The following is a 25543-nucleotide window of genomic DNA, read 5'->3' on the forward strand; positions in this document are numbered from 1 at the left end:
TCTCTCGTTTCTAGTCTGTATCTATAATTAAAGTATGATTTATTTTAACTATGTGTTCCTGTCTTGTCCCCCTTTCATACTCACACGTGGCAGTGGAACAAAATGGAAACCATTCTCAGTGCTCAGCTGGAGGGGCACCGATCCATGAACCCATGTCCAGTGTATGATAAGGTTACTGGGACCCTTTTCCTGTTCTTTATAGCCATCCCAGGAAAGATCTCTGAAATGCACCAGATCAAAACAAAAACCAACCTGGTACACTTGTGCCATGTCACGAGCACTGACAGTGGATGCACCTGGAGCTCAGCCAAGGATCTCACTAACTCTGTGATTAACACCACACACAAGGAGTGGGCCACTTTTGCAGTGGGACCTGGTCATGGTCTGCAGTTGTCCAATGAGTCGCAAAATCTAGTGATTCCTGCCTATGCCTATCGAATACTTGACCCTGGGAAAACACCCTCCCCCCACGCCTTCTGCTTTGTCAGTTCTGACCATGGAAAGACCTGGACGCTGGGGAATTTTGTGGAGGAGAGTGCAGTGGAGTGCCAGGTCACAGAAGTGCACATCAGTGGAGAGAGAGTGCTGTACTGCAATGCTAGAAGCAGCCGAGGTGCCAGAGTCCAGGCTGTGAGCTACAACCATGGGGTGGATTTTGAAAGTGGTCAGCGGATAGCAAAGCTGGTGGAACCTCCCCATGGCTGTCACGGGAGTGTTACAGCCTTTCCGTGTCCCACTGATGGGAAGTCAGGGTGTCAAGACAGCTGGGTGCTCTATACTCATCCAACAGACCCCACTGGACGGAGAGACTTAGGAGTGTATCTCAACAAGTGTCCCTTAGATCCAGCAACCTGGACAGAACCCAGCATCATCTGTAAGGGTTTATGTGCTTACTCAGATATGCAGTACCTGGGCCAGGGTCCAGATGGCTCACCCTTGTTCTGCTGCCTCTTTGAGTTTGGCACCAAATTGCAATGTGAGAAGATAGTCTTCCTCATGTTCACGCTGAAACAAGTTTTTCCGGCACAGTGCTGAGCCCCAGCTGACAAACCTTTCAGTACCCATCTGTAAGTCACCTTAGTTGACTCTCAATTTAACTTCTACTTGTCTGTTAGCAAAAGGCCTATATTTTCTGACTTCATCCTGCTCTTATTGCTGTAGTGTTGCATGCATAGGTTACAATATTTATTAAATTTATTGGAAATAGGTTTGTGTTTTTCTCCTTTTTTTCTTTTTACATGTTCTTTCCTCGACTGTTTCCAATCAGGCTGCCATGTACTGCAAGCAAATGTGATTTTTGGGTGGCACCTTTCACATTTCACACTGACTGTTTCCTAGAGAAATTTAGTGGTAGGCAAGGGGTTACCTGAGCACACATAGCAGCCATTTCATGCTCACCAGTACTTAGATAGGCTGCCTGAGATGTTTTTCCATCAAGAGCAGCGCTGGAAAGGATATCATTGTTATTCCCCACATTTTGGAGGCATGTCATCATTACCTCCACAAAACACCTTTGCCCCTGAAATCTTCTCTTTCTGCTTAGAAATGTTTAAAAGCTCTTTTTGATCTTTTAACCTTCCTGCTCTCTCAGCTTGAGGGAAGCCAAGATGCTGTGGTCAAATTGCTCTCTTATGTCATAATTTTGTAGCTTTTTCATCTTTATCCATCGTATTTAATTCAGGATAGTCCTCTTAGAATACCCAAACTTCTTGGACCTGTGACCTCTCACCTTCCCTTTGACGCATCTGTTTCTCCCATCTTGCTTTCCTTGCTTTCTCTTGCATTGTGTGATTCAGCTGTCTGAGGTAGAACTGCAGTCAGGCCCAGTAAGCTTTGTCACTAGGGTGAATGTCAAATTTATTGTCTGGAAAGGAGAGACAGGAATATCTTATTAATATCAGGAGTAGGCCATGAAATTGTCTCTCTATCCAAGTCTGGAGACTGCTTGAAAGTCTAGCAAGAGAGCCTGACTGTCATTGTAATAAAATGTCTCTGGTGTGCCAGGCAGTGGGACCTGTCAAACAGCTAATATAATTCCTTGCTTCATTCAACTTGTCAAGGCACCAAGTGTCATGCTAGTGAAATAAAACTCTAGGGAGTGATGTGAGGACATTTGAGTTGGAGAGCTTTGGGGAGTAGATGGGACTCTGGCAGGTTTTTTTTGAAGGAAACAACTTGAGAGACTACTCAAGGCATGTGTGGTGAACTGAAAGTAGACGATTTTGTTAGGAGTACCTAAGGAGTAACCAGAAGTGAACAAGGAATAAGGAAGAGAGAAGGAGTCTCAGGGGAAGATGAGGGCAGAGGTAGAACTGTGGAGAGAAGTAAAAGTTTTAATTAGGACAGGCTTTTGCATAAAGATCAGTCCAGGCTATTTGCTGTATGATAAACTTCCCATGTGTGTGCACTTGTGCATAATGATTCCAAGGCAAACCAATGTTTGCTTTATTAATGAGGCAAAATATGCACTTTTCAGGGCTCCGCTGGTAGGATTGTTCCATGCCAGCAAAAACAGTGGCCATGTGGGCCCATGTCAGGCTTTCATTAGCACAGCCAAGAGGATTGCCTGTGTGCTCAAGTGCCTCTGTCACTTGCTTCTTGTTGCTTATGTGTCTAGCAGGGGACGATAGCAATGTTGTGAGAAATCTGGAAGCAGTTAAAAAAGGAGGCTTCTTGATTTCACTTAATTTCTCATGCTTCTCTACTTTTGCTGAAGGGCTCCTGTTATAGTAGGGGTCACCATATGCACAGAATGGGATGCAAAGTACGGTGGGAGCTAAGAGACGGTACGACCACCCTCAATAAATATTCAGTTTCTCATGCTTTTTCTTTCCCCAGGCTGCAAGTTCATTAGCATATAGGGCTAGAGTAGCTGCAAAGTGAGAAGCAGTTCACGTGCTGATAAAAACATGACACGTTGCAATACATTCATCTCTTCTCAGATATAGGCCAGAAGCCAAAAATGTCTCTGTGAGGCCAACAGCATGCTATTAATGCCTGACCTGGGGGTATGCCTGTTTTTAGACTCTGACAAAGTTAAGCGCTCTTCTATAGAATCTGCTCACTGATTTAACTTCTCTTGGCGATACCACTGTGAAATGCTTCTGCGTCATGATGGAGAGAGTTTCTCTGGGCACTTCTCAGCTGTCCAAGCTCAATGACATCTATTGGCAGCAAACAGGTAAGATACCCAGGGTTAATGAACTGCTCAACCAGGGTTGGTGAGTTTTCTTTCTTTGAGTCAGTAGTTGTGCATTTTGAATGATCATGTGAACAGTGCTTGTCCATTTATCCACCACACTGGTGTGTTCACAGTCACCTTGGACAGTCCTAGCTTGACTGCAGCTGCAGCTGCAGCTGCAGTTCATTCTACAACTGCTAATAGACAAGATGGCATAACACCCCCACACTTGGAAATAATGTGATAGCTTTGTCCGTAGGCAGCCAAGACTTCAAATTTGATTATCTAGCATGAAGCTGTGGCCTCATTCTCTCAAGTAAATTAAAATTAAATATTGCTGCCACTGCTGTTATCTAAAAGTGCAGTCATGAATTCTGCCTTTCTGGTTTGGAGTCTTGTACTGAGATTTTCCCATTTTTAGTTTTATATGTTACTAAGGGGGTCACAGCAGACACACCTGCTACTGTGTACCTCAAAATCTCCTATTCCAAGTAGAGATAGAAAGCAGTCGCTGCAAGTGGTGAATTCTGCCCTTTAATGTCACCTTCAGTATAGTATAATGTAACATAATGACTACAACACCACCACTTTTGTTCATATCATAAAATGCCAGTTCTCTGCTAGACAAGTGGCAGAGGACGACTGTCCTATAATTCCTTCTTTCCTTAGAATAGCTCATCAGACCTATTCAGCAGACCTACCTGGACAAACATATTTAGGAGGAAATTTCATTGCTGAAATTACATAACTATCAGCAATAGCAAGTGGACTGCAATCTTCTTGCTGAAGCAGTATACCTCATGATTTATCCTTTGGAAATCAGGCTTCAGACTCCTTGAATCCACATGCACTAATCATGTGGGAATCCAGTTTTATTCTTTTCCCAGTGTAATAAGAGTCAGACCATAGCACCATGAGAACTCAGCTCCAGTCTCTTTGGATGTAGTCTTATCCAGTTGCCAGCGGGGATCATGCTGCAGTTTATTTTAGGGCAGTAGGAATCATCTAACCATTTGGAACTGCGCTGTCAGTGGAATCTACACCCTAAGCATCTGACAAGTGAGGCTAGAAGTGAAATCTTGAACAAGCGAGTCTAGAACACAATCTTCTTTACGTCTGAGTTATGGGGGAGGGGGTGCTACACAGCTGGCTGGCGGATTTACACATTTGAAGGAAGTCACAGCACACAGGACTGCTCTGAGGCCTCTGAACACTGAACTTAGCTGCAAGAGAGTTTTGTTTTCTTAGGAGTAGCATTAAACAAGAGAATACTTGATCATTTAACAGCTTGAACTTGGCTTATGTCTTTTCTAGTACCTGGAACTTAAATCATCAGAACCTCTAATATAAGACAGTTTCACTTTGACAAAAATAGCCTTGTTTGTCAGTCCCCCTCATTCTGTGTCTGCTTATATCTTCACCATATGGAAGTTTCCTTGCTGTTATGTCAACCAGTGGTTTACTGTTGCCTTGACATTCAGAGCTGTACTGCTTCCTGCTGCAGCAACAGTGCAGAAGAGCTACTGCAAGTAGAAACTTTAGAAGGTCCTGAGAAGCCAACACTGGAGCTGGCAGGACATTACTATAAGCAGGATTGGAAAAGTAATTATAATCTCTCTTTCTCACACTCAGACACTCTTTAAAACAGGCAAAAAGACCTTTGGCATGGCACAAGAGCTGAGATGCACAAGATTTACAAAAATCTTGTTGGTCTAATAAAAGATATCTACTATGAGTCCTGATTGACTTTTTCTCTAGGCCATTATGGCTACAACCTGGATACCTGAGGTACACAAAGGAATTTAAGCACCTAACTTGTACTTTCCATCAAAGTCAATGAGAGTCATGCACCTAAAAATGTGTGGTGGATCTGGGCCAAGTGAGGTCAACAAACAGTTACTCCTCAGTATGGACAGGAAACCACAAGCGTTGCAGCTGTGCCAGTCCTCTTGGTGGTCCTATCTCTACCCGGTAATGTCATGCCTTGTGTTTAGAAGTTACTCACAAGCCCCAGTCACAATAGCAAAATGGACACTGTGGAATAGATGCTTTGGGAGACTCTGACTGTACTGGTACAACCATAGCTGTGAGGAACAGAAAGCCAGATCCTAGACAAAGACAACTCTGTCTCCCTCCCACCCCCTACAATCCTGACCTGTCCCAGCAACAGTCGAATTCCCCAGTGGAACTTCAGTCTGTTCCATTACATTATGCTGTCCTGGCTCTAAGGGGCTTTCTGGCAACCAGAACACAATAGCACAACAACCGAGATTCCTGTACCCTTCTCTCACCAATTTCCGTAAGCCATAGGAGGCTAACATTTGTCTAGAACCGGCTCTGACTTTGCACCATCTAAGGGCTTTCTCTCTGTAATCAAAATCCTGAGCAGCCTGGTTAAACTGGCTTTCCAGCTGCTTTGAATTAGAGCCAAAGTATACATGTGCCAAAACAGTTCCATCGAGCACAGAGTGGTTGTACGTACAGGCAAGACAACCAAACATGTCACGCGGTCTGTGCCCCTGCAATGGTTTCCTTGCTTGCTATAGACACACCCTCAGTTGTCATGTTTGCTGCCTTGGAGATCAGCACTGAGCATGCCATAAGGAGAGCTCACGGGAAGGACAGAAATCCATGTGCAGACAAAGAAAGGGGAAGTGAAAGCACTAGTCTCCCTCTTCGTGTGACTCTATCCCATCCCATCGTGGGGTTTTGGTATACGGGTTACCTTTGAGTTCTTCTGATGCTGCGTAATAGTGAGATGTGCAGTTTTTGTCACTGGTTCCCTGGACAAAATTATGAGACTAGCTTATTGCCACGCAGGCAAGGCATAGTTTGTAGATTCCTTCAGGTCCCATATGATGACCAGCTGGATTTTGGGGTCGGGCTACTGAAGATAGACAAGAATAGGACAAGTCAGACAGAAGCATCCTGAGGACCCTGAGGTACAGTGAATCTTGCTCTAATATTCCTGTTTATTTTTAAGGGGTCCTGCAGCAGACAAAAAGGGAGAGGCAAAAAGTGAGAGTGAGAAGGAAGGGGAGGGATAGAGACATTTAGGGCCTGGCTCAGCTTTTGGTTACAGCACCGTAAATGGGAGGAAATGCCCTGGAATCTGTGGCTCTGTCCCAAAGTGAGGGAATAGAATTGGTCCCCCAGGCTGGTCCTTTCTTGTGGGGGACACAGACTGTTAACTGCTTGAGCAACAGTATATTGAAGAGGAGCAGAGGCTGCAGGGCTGTTCACGGTCGCTCTGAGCTGTTTTGAGTTCTGAGGAAGTTGTCCTCAGCTCAGTTTCCTTTCCCTCTGTACCATTGAAACAGGAAGCTGGTGAGCTGCAGCTGCTGATTGTTAAACAGACACACAGGCAGCTCTGGCAGCTCCCGAATATTAACTGCAGGGTTGTCACTAAGGCTTCCTCCACCTCCAGCCATGGATCAGTGCTGGTACCACGGGAACATCACTCGCTCCAAGGCTGAGGACCTGCTTTCCAAAGTGGGTAAGGATGGCAGCTTCCTCGTACGGGCCAGTGAATCAATCCCCTCAGCGTATGCGCTGTGTGTGCTGTAAGTATGGCTTTTATTTTTCTCTGTGCTTAGCCACCCTTGTCCTATCCATGCAGGGAGTACCCTACATCCTGCACAGGCAAGCAGCCACCTCACTCACTGAGAAGGTATGATAGCAGCAACAGGTTTAACCTGTTCTGGCCCAGAAAGTATGGCGGGGGTGGGAGTTGGAGGTTTGGAGAGGGATTGGGAGAAGCCACATTTGTGATTGTCATTTTGGGGGAAACTACACGAGGGAAGGGATGCCCCAAATCCCAGAGTTGAAAGGAGACCATAATCCAAAAATGTCTCTTTTGGATTGACATGCTCTGGATTAGAGAATGGCCTAGCTATCTCTCTCGTCTCTGGGAACCAGTCAGGTACCTAGGTCTTGTTTCTTTTGATGAAAAAGAAAAGCACTTTTGCTTAGAGCCCACCAAGTGTTGTGTCCTTTTACTTATTTATAGCTTGGCACATGTTTGGTATAGCCAGCTCAGTCAATAAATGCCTTGTTCAGTCCAGCAGGTATCCTGTAAATGTGTTAGTAGCTCCAGGTGTCAGTCCTCTTAGTGAAGTTGTCTGATTCCACCTTACCCATGGACGTGGCTCACAAGAGGAAGCTGGGGGGGAAAATACCCCTTAGTAAGCTTCTTTCGGTGTCCTGAGCAGTTGTTTCATTTCCAGTCAAAGATTTCTAGCTCTGGAATGAAGCTGAAGGATTCATTAGGAGGGCAGTACGTCTGCTCTTGTAGCTCTGGGACTTGGAATCAAGAGGGGGTTGAAACACCACAGCCACTGGATGAAGACTTCGAGGAATTTAAAATTTTACTCTAGAGAGAGGACATGGCCAGACTCAACTTAAACGAGCTTCCTAGGACCAGGGCCCAATCATATGCATCTCTCTTTAAGTGAGCAAAAGGTTTTAAAATCAAGTTTGTCACCACGACCCAACTAACTAGCAAGCTCCTTATTGCTGCTTCCTCTTTAAAATGTGCTTTTTGTAGCTCTTGAAGGAGGTGTCAGCTTCATCTGTGGTCTAACTGTTCGCCTCTGAACTCAGGTCTCTGGGGACAGTTCAGCATCCGACAGAAGGCAGGTCTCTCTGCAATAACGTATGGGGCAGCTTAGCATATCCTGAAAATATGTGTGTCAGACTGTAACAGAACGAGGGTGAAGGGGGAGAGGTCTGCACAGTGGGCACAGAAGTGCAGGTTGGGAATGGGCATAGTAATGTGTGAGAAGGAAAGAGGCATGCATTTTTAAGGATGGGTGTTTGCATGTTTCGGTGAGAGAAATGGGAAGTTGATACCTTCAGGCAAGTAGCACGTGGAATTAGTGCCAAAATCATCTTTGTGAGTCAATTGGAATAGAGAGAGAAAAAGACCAGCAACTCCCCTGATATTTATGCAGCCTCTTTTATTTGCTGATAACAAGTATACACACAAATACAATATTGCTTTCAAGGGCATTTGTAGAAAGGAAGACTGTTGTAGATAGTTGTACTAGTGTGTATTTGCATAAATTTTTCCATTGTAAATGCTTATGCAGCCATCTTTGAAAGCCCTTTGAGAGTGTGATATCCAGGTTGTAGCTGTATTGGTCTAGAGGCAAAAGGAATCAGAACTCGTGGAAGAGGTGATATTTTTTATTAGACCAACTAGATTTTTGCAAAAAAATGATTTAGTTCCAAGCTTTCAGGCACAAGCACCCTTCTTCAGGCATAGGAGAAAATATTGTAAAGTTCTCCCAGGTAGAAATGAAAGTTCATATTTCATAGGAGAGTATGAATCTTTTCTCCTATGCCTGAAACAGGGTGCTTGTGCCTGAAAGCTTGCAAATGAGGAATTTTTTTTTTTGCAAAATCTAGTTGGTCTAATAAAAGATATCACTTCTACCACAAGTTCTGATTTTTTTTGCCTCTGGACCAGTACAACTACAACCTGGACATCACATTCTCAAAGGGCTTTCAAAGATGGCTGCATAAGCATGTACAGTGGAAAACTTTATGAAAGTACACATTAGTACAAATATCTACAACACTCTGCTTTTCTACAAATGCCTTTGAAAACAATATTGTGTTTGTGTGTATACTTGTTAACAGCAAATAAAAGAGGTTGCATAAATACCAGGGGAGTTGCTGGTTTCTTTCTCTCTTTATTCCAATTGGTTCACAAAGATGGTTGAAAAGATTTTTTTGTTGCAAAAATCTAGTTGGTCTAATAAAATATATCACCTCTACCATGAGTTCTCATTCCTTTGAGAGTTTGAGATACATGGGATCAGGAAACAGACACAATATCATAACCAAGATTTTTTTAAATGGGAGCTAAAAGTGTGGCACTTGAATCTGTAGTAAAGTGCTGAACTAAGTGGTGTGGTCTTCAAAAATGCTGAGCACTCAGCCCCTGCTTCTGAAGACATTGGGAACAATGCTGGGACTGCTGGCAGCTGTGGTTGCGTCGAAAAGCCTGTGAGGGAGACTGAAACGTGTCCAACCAACTGTGGGGGGGATACTGCGATAATCTATCTAATCAAAGTCGATCTGCAGAAAAGGGGTCAAACATGTCGAATAAATTGTTCCCTTTGAAGTGTTCTCAGCTTTGGTGTTAATGTCAGCAAATTCACTTTGGGTCTCATGGCTGCAGAGAAAGTGGCTGTAACATTTATTAGATACAACCAGACCAGCTACTTTCAACAAAATGTAATGTGTTGAAATATGCTGTTTCATTGAAGCTGATGTTTTTGCAGAAATGTATCAGTTCTGACTGACTTTTTGACAAGAAGGTTTGTGAAGTCTGGGGCTTTCTAGTCACATCTGACCAAAGAGGGTGAATGTGAGAAAGTGTGACCCAAATTGAAAACCTGGCCAAAAATAGATATGTCAAAACAATGCCATTTTGTTAGAACAGTTGAAAGGTTTTGGCTTCGTTCCAACACGGGGCACCCCTTTCCTCCCTACCCCCTTAGAAAAAATGAAACCTGAAATATTACCATGAGAAAGAAGTGTCATCCTCTAGACATTTCTAAGGTTTAGCAAGCAAATCAGTCAGAATGAGAAAGGGAGCAAGGGGGCAGGAAGTTCCTTTTTTTCATGCTGTACAGCCATGTAATGACTTTCCTGGAGAAATGTTGCAGGAAAATAATAATGTGTATACAGAGAGGCAGATGAAAAGTGCATGCAGACAGACATGAGTGTGTAATCATGCCTCTTTGCTGTAACTGCACTTAGAGTAGCAAAATAGGTCTTCAACAACAATTTTTACCCTCCAGACACCATCATCCCCTGCTCTACAACCTGTTTCTTGAGACCTGCATGCCCTGTAAAAGGCACAGAGCCGAATCATTTTCCTCCCTCGTCCTTTGTAACGAGAACTCTTGGTTTGCCAGCTTACTGACTAGCCTCTGGAGTTGCACTCAGCTGGAAATGATTGTTCAGATCATGAAATCTTGGAAGAAAACAAACGGTTATTTGGCTTTTTAACAGCAAGCTATGTCTGTATCCCTCCACTGGGACTCTGTATGTGCTTATGTTCAAAATGCTGGAAGGTATAAGCAGCTAAGTGGGAAGGGAAGCCTCAGGTGGGAGTGTATTGGGCTTCATAAGAAACCATGGCTTTCCTTTAAGTTCTCACTAGGAATATCACCGTTCTAGAGCAAAGACTCTGTAACCTGTCTTACTTTAAAGCAGCATTAATGCATTGTGGAGAAAATATTAGGTGGAAAGTTCCTCTCCCAGAAATCTTTTATAGTACTTTAAAGGGCTATTGGCTATATCAAGACATCTTCCAAATAAACCACAGATTCCTCTGTTCCTCTGCTAGGCTTTAGCTCCAAAAGCTAGTTGGAACAGTGTAACCCCCCACCCCCACCATCCAACAGGCAGCTATAGCCACAAAAATTGGAAGAGATGAGGCTGTGGAGAATGAGACCTCACCTGCTGGAGGTCATTGGGCTCAGCCTCATACTCCTGAAAGCACTGGCATGCACAATAGCCCCTTGTAGTGCTGAAACCAAAGTGCTGTAAATAGATGAAGAGGGCTTGGTGTTTCTGGCAGAAGAAAATTCTCTTTTCTAAGACAATCCTCCAATTGCAGACATTTAATTGCTGTCAACTCACTTGACCTTTCTGGGGAGAGTAAGCCATGCAGTATGCAGTATAGGCCTTTGTCGAAAAGTCCTGTGGAGAAGGACAGTCATTATTGTTTCCTCACCCTGTAACAAAGATCTCTGCTGGACCTCAACTACATCAGAGATGTACAAAAAATCCTTCCATTTCTTCCAGCCCAGCCACTTGTTGGGATTTTTGTTTGCAATGATAAATTCAGGTGGAGACCTATTTATGTTAGAGCCATAGCATTTACTCTGTGTATGAAAAAGGGCATTTACAGAATGGGGGCCCAAATGCTCTCTATGCAACAGCCCTTCCAGATAGGCTAGATGGGCTTGTAAGCTCTCTTTTGCCAGGGATGTGATACTCCTGTATGAATTTACGCAGCAGGCAGGGAAGGATAGCACCTTATGTGCTAACTGGTTCAGAGAGGCATTAGCTTTTGTAGGCAACAGCTTACTTCATCATAGCATCTGAAGAAGTAAGTTGTCACCTACTAAAGCTTATGCCTCTCAGAACCAGCTAGTCTCTCAGGGCACCTATACATGTGCCGGATGTCTGCTTGGATGCATGCTAATTAGCATGCATCAGAGCCAACTTGATTAATCAAGTCTGCTGAAGTGTGTTAATTAACATACTACAGCACCCTCCACATCACATTTATTCAGCATCCCCATTCTTCAAAATGACGACGGGGGCACTTTAAGTCTTTAACTAAAGCTCATCGAACAAGCTCATCGGTCCAAGTGCTGCCGCTGCCATTTTGAAGTGTGGGACGCTGAATACACGTGATGCTGTGGGTGCTTTAATTAGAGTGACTCTTGAAAGTGCCCCCTCCATCCCAGAGTTGCTCTAATTAAACATCCCCACCCCACCATCTCCACCACAGAGATGCCCTAAGGTGCCACCCTGCCCTGCTTTCTGTCTGACTTCATTCTAACATGGCTAACTACTGTTCTCTGCATGAATTTGGAAGCCACTTTGAAAATGTCTGGGCTTACCCTGTATACTGAAAGCTCTCAACTGGAAAATCTGGTCTAGAAACAGTGGGCGGTAGGACTGACAACAGGTCTAGATAACACTCTCAATCTGAGAGAGTGAAGTTTTGATCCCTTTCTTTATCAGAGGGTACCACACATGAAATGCCTACACTGGTACCAAGTCACAGGGGGTTTGTCCCTCTCATTATGCATTTACACAGCAATGGTTCTGGAACTCTAAAATGTCAAGAAACAGCATCTCAACAAGAAACTTTTTTTATAGTGAAAGTGAAAGCATTTGGGACAAAATGGTAGATGTGTCACGACATCTAGGAGAGAAAGCTGAAGAGATATTAAGTGACAACAACAAAGCAAGGCATAAATAAAAGTTGGGAACAGGGGATTTAATTCATGGCTTCCTCCATTCATGTATACTTGAATCATGAGACTGCTAAGGAAGATTCCTATTTTTGCTCACAGCAAGCGTTTCTCATGAGGCTAGAGCAAAGGGGTGCCTGCCATCTGACTGAACACTAAGTCCTTTGATGACATGATAATCATTGAGCTGGTTTGCTAACCAGTTGCATAATCTCCACACACACACACACACACACACACACACACACACACACACATGTGCGCGCGTGCACACACACACACACACGCACATTTTCTCTCAGCAGCTACGTAAGCCGGGCTGTTCTTGTCTCTGCTCTATTTGCATATCTGCAGGAGGAGGTGGGAAGAAGTGCCTTGACAGATAAAAACAAAATCCAATCCCTTTCTCAGACAGCAGATCTGCAGCTGGTATTGGTTGTCCACCAGTCAACTGACTATCTGTCCCCCTGAGTTTTGCCGCTTGTTCCCTGGGTTGGCTGGGCCTAGGAACACTGCAGAGAATCAGAGAATCAGAGAAAGTTAGGGTTGGAAGAGACCTCAGGAGATCATCTAGTCCAAACCCCTGCTCAAGGCAGGACTCTCCCCAGCTAAGTCATCCCAGCCAAAGCTTTGTCAGGTTTTGAGAACCTCCAAAGATGGAGCTTCCACCACCTCTCTGGGTAACCTGTTCCAGTGTTTTGCTACCCTCCTAGTAAGAAAATTCTTCCTAGCATCTTACCTAAACTTCCTTTGCTGCAACTTGAGACCATTGCTCCTTTGTCTGTCATCTGCCACCACTGAGAACTGTCTGGCTCCGTCCTCTTTCAAACCCCTCTTCAGGTAGTTGAAGGTTGCTATTTAGTCCCCTCTCAGTCTCCTCTAGAGTAAGTAAGCCCAGTTACCTCAGTCTTTCCTTACAAGTCATGTCCCCCAGCCGCCCTCACCGTTTTTGTTGCCCTCTGCTGGACTCTGTCCAATTTCTCCACATCCTTTCTGCAGTGGGGTCCCCAAAACTGAACACAGTACTCCAGATGTGGCCTCACCACTGCTGAATAGAGGGGAATAATCACTTCCCTGGTCCTACTGGCAACACACCTAATAATGCCACCCAGTATGCCATTAGCCTTCTTTGCAACAAGGGCACACTGCTGGCTCATGTTCAGCTTATTGTCCACTGTAACCCCCAGGTCCTTTTCTGCACAGCTGCTGCCTAACCAGTCAGCCCCCAGCCTGTACTGGTGCATGGGATTGTTCCGTCCTAAGTGCAGGACTTTGCACTGTCCCTGTTGGACCTTATGAGAGTAGACAGGTATGTGTGAAGGCCTCACAATCTTCATCAGTGAACACTCAGGTTAACCTTCGAAGGGTGTCCAAACCCTGTTACTGTGTGTCTTGCTTCAATCAGCGTGAAAGGACATAGCATGGGTGACTAGTGACATCATAGTTGGGGGGGCACATGCGATCGTGCTGACTGGGAAGTGGCTGCGGTGCTTCATCCGGTGCTCCCACTCCTTGGCCAGTGGTCGCAGGGGGGGCACTGGTGCTCCTGCCTGCCCCCTCCCCCCCACACACACTTGTCGCCTAAGCAGGGAGTGTGGTCTGTCAGGGGGTGCACCAGTGCTCTCAGGGGGTTTACATGCACCCCCTACGTGTCACCACTGGGACACAGGTTCTCAGGGAGCTGTGTGATTATTTCCGCAAGTCAGCTTTGAAGACCTCCACCACATTTTATGAGTAGTAACCAATTGTATTTTCAGCCACTCTTTCTTACTCTGAATATGAGGAGGCACTATATCCAAGACATCTCTCTCTCTCCTTTGCAGTGCATGATTCAGAAATGCTTAGCATGAATAAAGTACAAAAGAGACTGGGATATTCTGCCAGTTTCAGGGCCACCAAGGAAGAGCTGCAAGGCCCATCCAACTTGCCTAAGGGAATGTACAGAAGGACAGAGTTGAAATATGAGACATCAGTCAGCATAGATCCAGTTTGTGAGGTGTGTTAGCATCAAGCATTGGGCAGTAGTGAGAGCTGTTGGATCACATTTGTAATCACCAGAACTGGTATTAAGCCTATATTCCTCCATCATGATGGAGGCAGCCCTCCAGTATTATTCAGGACCATCAAGGCAGCCTGTGCATACTACGGGGTGAAAATTTTCCAGCTCTGATACAAGACTGGATTTTAGGTTATAGCAAGTTCCTGATGTGGCCCTTTGTTGGACAAAGCCTGCTCAGGTTCTTTTTCCATTCATGCCTGGTCTAATGGTGGCCAGTCCTCAGACTGAGGAAAAGTCTAAGTGCAATTTCTTTTTAACTTCTACCCAGGAGACGTTGTGGCAAAGAGTGTCATTCATGGCTGATCTACCCCAAACACATTCATACCAAGACAACTGGGTGGATTTTAATATGGACCTGTTGTTGTTCCAGTACAGATGCTTGCTTTAGAATAAAAATATCCTATTGTGACTTAGTTTAAATCAGTCATGTATTTATTCCAGAGCAAGTGTTGTGTAGACCAGCCCCTAGATTTACTCATTCATCTCTGTATTTGGCCCATTGTCTTTTGGACTTCTGCCTTTTCATTCCTTCCTGATACGCCCACTCTTCTAACAGCCAGAAACCATGTGGTGTTTTCTTTTTTCCGGCCAGCAGGGGAGTTAAATAATTTACTCTGAGGCTGGTTCCAATATCACTTTCTGAAGTGACATTTGCAGCATGCCTACATGCCTTAGGCATAAGCACTGCCATTTTTCTTTGTTAATATGCCCAATGGTAATGAAAAAATACATGAAGCCTTTGTCTGTGAAGCTATCAGTCAGTGTAGCAATCTTCCATTCCATATCTGTCAGTAGAGAAATGATGCTACAATATATTCTAATAGCCTCCCTTCTGATCTCTTCCAGGTTCCAGAACTGCGTGTATACATACAGGATTTTACCTAATAAAGAAAATAAGCTAATTGTCCAGGTAAGCCACACTTGAATGCAGATGCTAAACCACGTTCCATAAAAGCATAATTGACTTAGACTTAAGATTGCTCACTTATATTTTTCACAGTTGTTCCAACGTCAGAAAGCCAAAAAATTGTTAGTGAAGTCAACATTCCTATTCAACACAATGCTAGTCTCCATTTCCAAATTTTAGCCCACTGCCCTCATAATATTCCACCGCAGCAGTACATGAATAATCTCTCTGGAGAAGCCCATCTACTTTCAATTCAACAATGCTGTTTCTCTGTCTGAATACATCAGTTAACTGAATCATTCCTTCTCTCCAGACCCTTCTAACAATATGTTATAAATAACAGTTAATAGCCTGAAGCTACAGTGTTAGTATCTCTACCTATCATGCACAAGGAGAAGAGTGCAAAGTGTATTAAAGACTCCAAATTTAAGAGGCACTGGAGCTCCTATCTGGTCCCTGTTCGTAGATCAGTCTTTGACCTGCTGTGTGACTTTGGACCTTTACCTTCTTGTACTCCTTCATATCCCTTGTCTTGCCAATTTAGATTGTAAACTTTTGGGGGCAAGAACTGACATATACAGTAAGGAGCACAACAGGCAACTAGAATAGCTGAGGATGATAAATTACTATGTCAAAAACACAGATTTTTGCTCATGTGTTTACATTAGGATTTAAAAAAAAAAGAACAGATCAACTAGACCAGCCATCAAAACTATCTGTGCATTAGTGAAATGTTCCACCATGTATTCTTATATTTGTGTACTGCTGACCCATTGGAGAGTGATTTTGATCTTTGACAAGTGTAACAAAGGTGAGAGCATTGTTGCAATGAAAGTTAATGTGCAAGAAAGGAAATTAGAGTATTCATACAGCTGTGGACAAAGACAGCAATAGAGAAATGCTTGGATGTCAGTCGTGTGCTGGGTGGGGTTTCTGTATTATTGATTTGCATCTGGACACCATCAGTGAAATGGGCCCCCTTGTGCTCCAGATTGTACACAGTGAGAGCTGCTCCTTGCCCAAACATCTTGCAGTCTAAATCATCAGTCTGAGGCAGGCCAGTACCAGGACTTGGCTGCTGCTGTTGCTTCTCCCTGCTGCTTGACCATGGCATGGGTGAAGCCCCCACTGCAGAACCCCAGCCACTCAGCTGCAGCACAAGGCAGGTCAAACCTCCTGTAACCTCCCAGGTCTGAGGGCTTGAGCCAATGGCTTCATGGACCAATTTTTTCCTGTGGGCTGTAGGTTACCAACCCCTGGTCTAAATAGACCAGACAGACACAGGGTGGAAAGGGAAACCAAGGCATGTAGATGTGAAGTGGCATCAAGGTCACAGAGAAGGTCAGTGGTACAGCTGGGCATAGAGCCATGTTCTAGTCAACATTGTTCTGTATTCTGTAGCATTTGCATTGCTGTAAGGAAATACACTTGTGGAGCTTTAATTCTACATGAAAGATTTGGTTTGGGGTACATGAATTTCCTTGTCTTCTAAAAACAAGAAAATTACCATATGTAAGTCCTGGAGCTGAGCATCTCTAGGGAGAGGATTTGGAAAAAAAGATTAAGCAGGGTGAGCTCAACCTTTGCCTGTCCAATGGAGAAAGCTCAAAGCTTTTCACTTGAAGTAGCAGCTGCCTTGAGCACCTGACCAGCTTAGGGTGTCAAATGAAGCTGGAGAATCCAAAAAAGCTTTTTCTGCCCGCAAACAAAATTCTAAACAGGCCAGATCCGATGGTTTCACCTGCTTCCCCTCCAGCTCTGCTCCCAGGACTCTCAGCCAGCCTCCAGACCCTGCTGGATGGTACCGGTCACTCTCTTCCATGCATAGCCCCCCATTCCTGCCACACCTCTGTTGTTCTGCCCAGTTTTCTTGTGAAGTTTTCTTGTGAAGTGTTAGCATTCATGAATGGCATGTACTTGCAGTTGTTCAGCAAACTTCTGTCCATAGTGGGAAAGGATCTGTTATGTATTTTACACATAAGCAATCTTTATAGAAAGCAAGGCAGGGTGGCATCTTAGGCTAAGTACAGACATTCAAAAAGCCTGAGACTAAATTGATTCAATCTTTGCAGGTTAGTCTAACCTGTGTAGATTGAACCGACAAGCAAGTGAATAGATACTCATTTTTGACGCCAGAAATGCAGACACATGCCTGCAGTGGCTTAAGCTAGGAGCAGGGGGTGGGCGGGGGGGTGGGGAGAGGGGGCGCTAGAGCAGCCCTCCCTTCGCTTCTGGAGTGGCTGGGGCCGGGGGGGCTGGGCCGGGAGGGAAGCTGAGCTGAGGGAGAGGGTTGGCTACGGAGTGGGGTGGACAGAGCTGCCATAGACTGTGTGGGGCAAGTGGCAGCAGCACTAGGAGAGGCTTGTGGGGGCTATGGTCACCCCAAAATTCAGTTTAGTCCCCATAGCCAACCCTCTGAGCCCTGCTACCACTGCTTGCTCCACACAAGCTGTGGCAGCGCAGCCCCCCACTGAGAAGAGGCTTGTGCTCCCTAGGATACCATGACAGGGGCTGCTCTTCCCTCCTCACTGCTCCAGTGGCAGGGTAGGGGCAGGGCCAGATGCTGGCCAGCATGGCCCTTAGAGGTGAAGTGGGCAGGGAGGCGGTTTATTTCCCCTTCTTCCCCCAGAGGACCCCAATCAGGGTCTGCCTGGTTGGGTGCAAGTGGCAGAGGCAGCAGCGGGGGCTGGCACACCCCAGCTGGGGTTCCCCAGTGGGAGAGGGGAGGAGGGGGGGAATGAATCCCCTCCCTGCCCCCTTTGCCTTAGGGGGCCATTCCGGCTGGTGTCTGACCATGCCCCACCGCTGGAGCGGTGAGTGGGGAGGGACCCAAATAGGGGCTGCTGTGCCCTGGCCAGGCAGGCCCCAGCTGGGGTCCCCCGGGGGAAGAAGGGAGAGAAGGGGTTTATTCCCCTGTCCTCTTTGCCTCAGGGGGCCATGCTGGCCAGTGTCTGGCCATGCTCTGCCCCGTGCTCTGGCTAGAGAAGGGGGTGGGGCCAGCCCTGCTCTCTGGAGCAGACAGCACATCCCAGCCCAGCCCAGCCCAGCCCAGCCCTGCAGCGCATGCTGGGATGCTGGGGCCTCTGATTGAACCTGAACCAGGAAGGGGTCTGGGACACAAGTTCCATAAACCAATTTGACTTCAGTCAGTTAAGTCTGATACTACATTCAACCAGGTTTATCAGTTTTGGCCATTTTGAAATTGGTTTATGTGCACTGAATTTTTGTTCTGTTACAGGTATAAACCAGTAACTGATCACTTAAACCAGTTTATGTGTAACTTGTATCCCTAGCCCCAGAGACTAACTAGTTTAGAGAGGCATGTACTTTTGTAGGCAACAACAGATGGTATTTACTCAAACCCATGATGAGGTTTTTTCCCTGTTTAATATGTGGGGCAGCCCCTCATCTTGGATTCAAGTGCAAGGCAAGGAGCAGGGGGCGCAGGAGCTGCTGTGGCTCTGGCCTCAACCTGGGGTTGGGACCAAGGCTGGAGCTGGAGCTGCTGCTTACCCCCTAACTTCTCTCCTCTGTGCACACTGCTCCCCCACCTACTCTCCAGATGCCTCTTCCCCCATCTCCCCTTCCCACAAACTGCCACTTACCCTTGTTCTGGCTCCGGTCCCATTCAGAAACATGTGTTTGCTCTGGCTTCAACCTGGCCTGGTAGCAGCAGCAGCTCAGGTTGGGACTGGAGCTGTCACACCAACACCACTGTTATGGGGCAGGACTGAGGCCACAGCAAACACATGTTCTGTTCCCCAGGCTGGAGCAAGGCTGGAGCCTCCCAGAGCTAGAGTAAGTGGCCAAAGGGAAGGGGGACAAAGGAGGCAGAGGGAAGGAGGACCTGAGGCAGTGGGGGGGCAAGCGTGGTGGGGGCAAGTGGTGAGGGAGGACAGCTAGGCAGGGGGCAGGGTGTGGGAGGGGTAAGGGGCAGTGATCAAGCTGCTTGACTTCTCCCACTGCTTCCCTGCCCCTGCTTGCAACACAGCAGCAATGGGGGGGGATATCACTCTGTTCTGCCATTCACTATAACATAAGCGCTGCTTTTGCATTAGCATCATGATTATTTCCATTACAGCCACAGCCTGTTATGAAGTTATACTCTGTTTATTTCAGAAGTATAGATCCTAGTCCAGTACTAGCACTGAGCTGAGGCCCTTGTCTATTTATTTCATAGTTTCATAGTTTCATAGCTGGTAGGGTTGGAAGGGACCTGAGCAGATCATCAAGTCCGACACCCTGCCATGGCAGGAAAAAGTACTGGGGTCAAACGACCCCAGCAAGGTGTTTGTTCAACCTCCTCTTAAAGACCCCCAGGGTAGGAGCCAGCACCACTTCGCTTGGAACTTGGTTCCAGATCCTAGCCGCCCTGACTGTGAAGTAGCGCCTCCTGATGTCTAGTCTGAATCTACCCTCTGCTAGTTTGTGACCGTTATTTCTAGTAACTCCTGGTAGTGCTCAGGGGAACAGAGACTCTCCCGATGCCTGCTGGTCCCCTCTGACTAGTTTGTAACAGGCCACTAGATCCCCCCTCAGCCTTCTCTTGTGGAGGTTGAACAGGTTCAGGTCCCTCAGCCTCTCCTCATAGGGCCTGCCCTGCTGCCCCCTGATCATGCGAGTGGCCCTCCTCTGAACCCTCTCAATGCTGTCCACATCTCTACTGAAGTGCGGCGCCCAGAACTGGGTGCAGTACTCCAACTGCGGCCTGACCAGTGCCGCATAGAGGGGGAGGATCACCTCCTTGGACCTGCTCGAGATGCATCTGTGGATGCACGACAAGGTACGGTTGGCCTTCCTTCCCGCGTCCCCACACTGTCGGCCCATGTTCATTTTGGCATCAATAATGACTCCAAGGTCCTTTTCTGCCTCTGAATGCATGTAAGACTCACAGATACACTTTTCTATTCCCAGTGTATGGTTTTGAAGTATATCTGCATAAGCAAAGGAACTAGTTTCATTCTTATGCCAAGAGATACTAAGAGTGACTTCTGTTGAACTCAGTGGAATTGAACTAGTGTCAATGAAGTCAGAATCACCCCCACGTTCTCGTCTGTGAAGCTCTTATACCCTTGTCACATCTAAGGCTCCAGGTTCAAATTTTAAAAGCTTTAGCTTGGTGGCCCAGTTTCTGAGGGAAAGCACTCACAGGAAAATATGCGGGATCAATGGATGGGCATTCCCAGTAAAGAGAGATCACTGAGACTACACTGGACCTCTCAGTAGCAGTCACTGTATCTAGTTTGTGATATTAGGATGCTACTGGGTGGAAATCTGTTGAAATTCATTAGATTTCTTAAGGGGGGATGTTCACTAGCATGAAGTAATGTTTAGGATTCTACTAAAACAGGGGTTGGATTATGTGAGGGTGATGCTGCATGTTACGCTTAGACTATATTAAATCTGTGGAACACTAAAGTTAGAACATGTTGTGAATAGTTGCACGTTTAAGAGTTAAAACCGTTTCTTGCCTGCACAGCTCTGACTTGTCACTAGAGGGCTGACAAACAGGGGCATTTGGGCTCTATCTCTGCTCTGGGGGTGGGGAGGGGGGCTGGGAATAGTGCATCCTGGGATATTGGAGGACTGCAAATTGTTCATTTTATCTCTATGGAGCCAACTTAAGTTACTCGAATACAAGCTTAGTAGCACGACCCATAGTTAACTCTCATCTTAAGTAGCATAACTCAGAGATGCTCAGAGGGCACTTAGCATGAGTTAACAAGCTTTAACATGCAGATGCTTTAGTTTTAAGTATCCTTAATATGCTCTAAGTGCAACGTGTAACTTCACTCTGAGATAACAGGTGTGCATAACAGGATGCAGAGGGACTGTGATAGCACAGCTTTGTATACTAGGAACTGTAGGCTGAATACCTGGTATGAATTAAACAGCGTGTACTGTTCATTCATACAACGCAACGTATTCTCATTCTATTATGCCTTACTTTGTATTAGAGGGGTCATGCGGGGATGCTGACTTTTTCTGTCAAACAAGCTGCATAGCAAAACCAAGTTAAGGCTCTGCTGGCCTCTGTCCATGACGTGTTGTTCTAGCCGGGACAGACGTCAGATCTTTGCTTTATTTTCTGCTGTACTTTGTTTCACCCAAAACGCTTTGCCTGCACTTGAAGGACAACTTGCAGCACGGTTTTTCTGTGTAAGGGCATAGTTGCTGTTCAGGGAGGTAAGTTAGAAAAGAATTAGTCTTTTAAAAAGGTTGTCATTGTAAAAAAAAAAAAAAAAGACCATAAACTACACTAGAATGAGTAAATCATTTAAATTAATACAGCAATCGGTCTTCAAATAGTATGTCAGAGGAGCACTACCTTTGCCTAGCTATTAATTTAAGATTTTAACTTGGGGGTAGGGGGGGCAGGAAGGGGGTTGACACAGGAAAGGCACAACACGGGACCATGAGATCAGCATGTTAGTTAAAAATATAGGCCTTGATCATGCAATATGATCTGGGCATGCAGATCCTTAAATCTAGACAAAAATCCCTTTGAAATTATCAAAGGAAATCCTCTGCATGATTGGACCCTAATCTGTTACACATTTTTAGTGATAACACCTGGTATGAAAGATGCATTATATCACTACTACATAGACAGCACAAGGGTGACACTAAATGTTAATGCATTTATTTTTACACTTTAAACTGTTTCTGACCATTCTTATGATCTGTCTGAATAAAGGAGAAGCACATTAATTTCCATTTTCTAATTAGAACCAACCTGCCTCTAGTAGCATGGTCGTTACCCATTTGTTGCTGTTTTTCAGATCTAAAATTCATCCAACTATTTCCATATATGTGATTATTGCAGGAAGGCATCTATTTGTGTTCAGAACTTAAGAAATATCTTTGCCTATGTTGCTCCAATATTTTGTAGTTTGATTAAACAGATTAGCTCCTGCTGTTCTGAGTGTTTTAATAGTTTTATGATAGTTAAGTAAACAAACTTCAGACTGAAATTCTGGTCCTCACTGGACCCTGTTTGAGATTTCCTTCTGAGAAAAATCAGAAAAACGTTGGGTGCCTTTTTGACATTCACGGTTGTCCCTTGTGTATGGACAAATATCACATTGTGTTAATAGAGTTGCTTGGAGCAATGCTGAATTAGCTTTCTTTGGTTAAGTCTAAAAATATTTTTCCTTGATGTCTGTAACTAAAGGCAGGCAATTAAAAAATAACTCACTCTCTCTAGCATTAGATAGAATGTCCAGTGGCTACAGAGTTTTAGGGTTCATACAAGATGCACATCCAAGTCAAATGAATCTGAAAGTGGAGAAAAAAAAAATTGAGAGTATCATTTTCCCCCACTCTCTTGTGACTGCCTAATTTTGTATCATTTACCTTATGCCTCTGAGCTGAGGTAAGTAGATGCTGGGTGTGGGGGACCCAAAACCACTTCCTGCAGATGAAAACATTCTTCAGGGGAAAAAGAAACTTTAAAATGCATGATCTATCACAGTACTGTCTCTATGCTGAGAACAATTAGTCATCACAATGCTTTTGCAGTCTGGTGTCTTTCACTGTGGAGAAACACTGAGAAATTTGAAGCCAAGACAGGAAGGGAGTGAGGAGTAAGTAGTAACACCGCAGGCTAACTGAAGGAACATTAGCCTTGGAGTCACTCACACTTGAGTTCTAGCTTGGCTGCTAACTGCCCACTCGTTGACAGAGAAGTAGGTAGCTGTATTAGTCTGAAGTCAGGCAGAAGGCAGGGTCAAGGTGCACCTTGTAGACTAACTGCATCAACGATGTATAAGCTTGTGTGAGTCATAGCTCACTTTATCAGTTAGCATCTGATTAAGTGAGTGGTGACTAGGGTGCATCTCTAGCTTCCATCTTTGCCTTCAACCTTTGGCACGATACTCCACCTATCATCCTGAATAGCAAATATGATTTTCACCTTGTTCTTTAAGGCTCTTTACAGTGTCCTGAAGATAGAAGGAATATAAAAACGTCTTGAAAAGTGTATGTAATATTGCATGTGCAAAGAAGGCTGGCACTGCTGGGGAGACCAGCTGAAGCACAAGGTCAAATATAGCAAGTAACCTTTTTGTTCTAAGCCAGATGGCTATACTGGGCTCTTACCCTTTCTGGGTATTCTCTAGATGCATGGTAGCTACAGTGTCTCCATTCTGCCATGTCTATATCTCTTAAGGTGTTTATATGACACCCAACACCACAGTATCTGAGTGTCTCATTGTCTTGAACATATATATCCACACACCTCTCCATTTTACAAATGGAGAACTCAGGGCCAGATGTCCTTAAAGCTGTTCAGGTACCAAATTTCCTTAGTCTCTTTCCCAGCATCACACAAGCTGTCAGAAAACTGAACTGAACCTGGCCCTGCTCAATTCCTAACCACTGGACAGTCCAGCTGCTAAATGGTTCTTGCCCGATTCTTGTAACAGATTTCACCAAACAATTTGAGCAATAATACTTAGTGCTTAAAGTCAATATTGAGCTAATTTGTTTGTACTTTGAGATAAAAAATGTGTGGAAACTGGTCTATACAGAGAAGTGGTAACAACATATGGAGCCTGATGTCTCTAGGTTTCTGGTTCATATCACATAAAAACTGAGAACTGTTGCTGTGATGGCTGTTTGCTAAACTGGCTACTGATCTAGAGCTCATGTTCCCTCAGTGGCAGCAAGATCACATCTGAGGTTATGTTTGCATGTAGTGCATGGGTATGCAATTATTTTGGCTGGAGGGCCAGTTAATGAGTTTTGGTGAGCTGTTGGGGGCTGCAATGCTATCCCCACCCCTTAACAGGTGCCCTGCCCCCCTGGCCACTATCTTAGGACTGGAAGCTCCACCCCCTGACCTTTGACACCAGAAGTCCTTCCCCTTGTCCCTGGAGTACTCCTATTGGGTGGGTTGCCATCTTGAAACCAGAAAAAAAACAAATCATATACTAAAAGTCAAACATCTACTATAATGTATTTTAATTTTATTTCAAAAAATATTTTTGTCCTGATTTATGTGTTTGTGTAGTATATATAGAGGTGATTGCATAATAGCTCAAAAATAAAGTTTTACTCTTATATATTGTGTGTAGGATGTGGTTGGCAGGGTGTGTGTGTGTGTGTATGGTGGGGTGCGTATGTGTGTGGGGTCTGTGAGGGGGGTGTGGCTGTATGTGGAGAGATGTAGGATATGTTGGGGGATGTGGGTGTATGTGAGATTTGTGGGGTGTGAGGGAGGGTGAGAAGGTGTGGGGATGCCCCCACATGCGGCCCCATGGTTCTCAGTCCCTGACACCAGCAGCAGCAGGCAGCAGACCCTTGGGGTGCTCATGCCCTTTGCAACCGCAGCTGCCCAGTGGTGCACGGCTCCAGCCCATTCTGGGAGCTGCATGTGGCAGCAAAGAGAGGAGCCAGGCTGGCCTACCTCTATCATGTGGGGCTGCATGCAGCTCCCAGGACTCAGACCTCACCAGGGTAAAGCCCTGCATGATAGAGCTGGTTGCCTTCCTCGCTCCCTGTCGCCACATGCAGCTCCTGGGACTCCACCAGGAAGCAGGGGGCAGGGCTCCCCACCATTTCCAGTGGGGTTTCAGGAGTGGCAGCAGGGAGTGGGGTGAGACCCACTGGCTCCGTTGGCAGGGCTTCCCCCCAGTGACTCACAAGTCCCGGGAATTGCATGTGAGCCCTGTGCAATAGAGGCAGGCTGGCCTGGCTCCACTCCTTGCTGCCATGCACAGCTCTCAGAACTGACTGGAGCCACACGCTGCTGGGCAGCTGAACCTGCGTGGGTCATGAGCACCCTGAGAGCCCACCACCTACTGCTGCTGCCGCTGGCAGCTGGGCCTGTGCGCCATGGTGGGGAGTGTGTGTGGGGGTCCCCATACCCCCCCACCCTATCTCATACTCCACACACCCACACCCATACCCTGGCCACCCAAGCGCCACATTCCCACCACCCCACTGGGCGCAGGTCCTGGGATACATGCTCCCGCCAGCTCCAGCCCCACGCTTTGCACTCCCGCCCAGCTGCAGCTTCCCTACCTGCTGCCGGGAATGAGTGCTGCAGCAGTGACACAAGAAGGAGCTGCTGGAGGCCAGGGAAGCTGAGCAGGTCCCCCAGTGCCTGCAGCAGTGGCAGCAGCAGCCCTGCCTGCACGCTGTGTGTGCTGGCCAGGGCTGGGCCCCTCCTGCACATGAGGGTGGGGGTGGGAGCGGGAGCAAAGCAAGTGGACCCCGATGTAGAGGGACAACAGAATGTGTTGACAGGATCAGGCCTTTACTCTGTAGCACAGTAAGTGAAAGCTGAGTCTCAATTTAGTTCCTGGTGGACAACAGACAACATCACACACACAAAAAAACCCTTTCATAATTAGTACCTTTGCTGACAGCTTTTGGAGAGGGGT

General features: G+C 45.8%; 2 protein-coding genes across 10 annotated transcripts in view; both read left to right on the forward strand.

Moving 5' to 3' along the window:
• NEU2 (neuraminidase 2) overlaps positions 1-1190 on the forward strand; it is a 49875-nt gene extending 48685 nt beyond the window's left edge. For all 9 annotated transcript variants that reach the window (XM_006015985.3, XM_006015986.3, XM_006015987.3 and 6 more), the window contains one exon: positions 94-1190. In XM_006015985.3, the coding sequence (XP_006016047.1) occupies positions 94-1035 (942 nt within the window). In that variant the 3' untranslated portion in view covers positions 1036-1190. The remainder of the gene's footprint in view (positions 1-93) is intronic.
• A 5360-nt stretch (positions 1191-6550) lies between these two features.
• INPP5D (inositol polyphosphate-5-phosphatase D) overlaps positions 6551-25543 on the forward strand; it is a 91704-nt gene continuing 72711 nt past the window's right edge. The window contains exons 1-2 of the mRNA XM_014522253.2: positions 6551-6744; positions 15095-15158. Coding sequence (XP_014377739.1) covers positions 6611-6744; positions 15095-15158 — 198 coding nt within the window. The 5' untranslated portion in view covers positions 6551-6610. The remainder of the gene's footprint in view (positions 6745-15094; positions 15159-25543) is intronic.

This window comes from Alligator sinensis, unplaced genomic scaffold (genome assembly GCF_000455745.1).
Source record: "Alligator sinensis unplaced genomic scaffold, ASM45574v1 scaffold237_1, whole genome shotgun sequence".
Classification (NCBI taxonomy): Eukaryota; Metazoa; Chordata; order Crocodylia; family Alligatoridae; genus Alligator; species Alligator sinensis.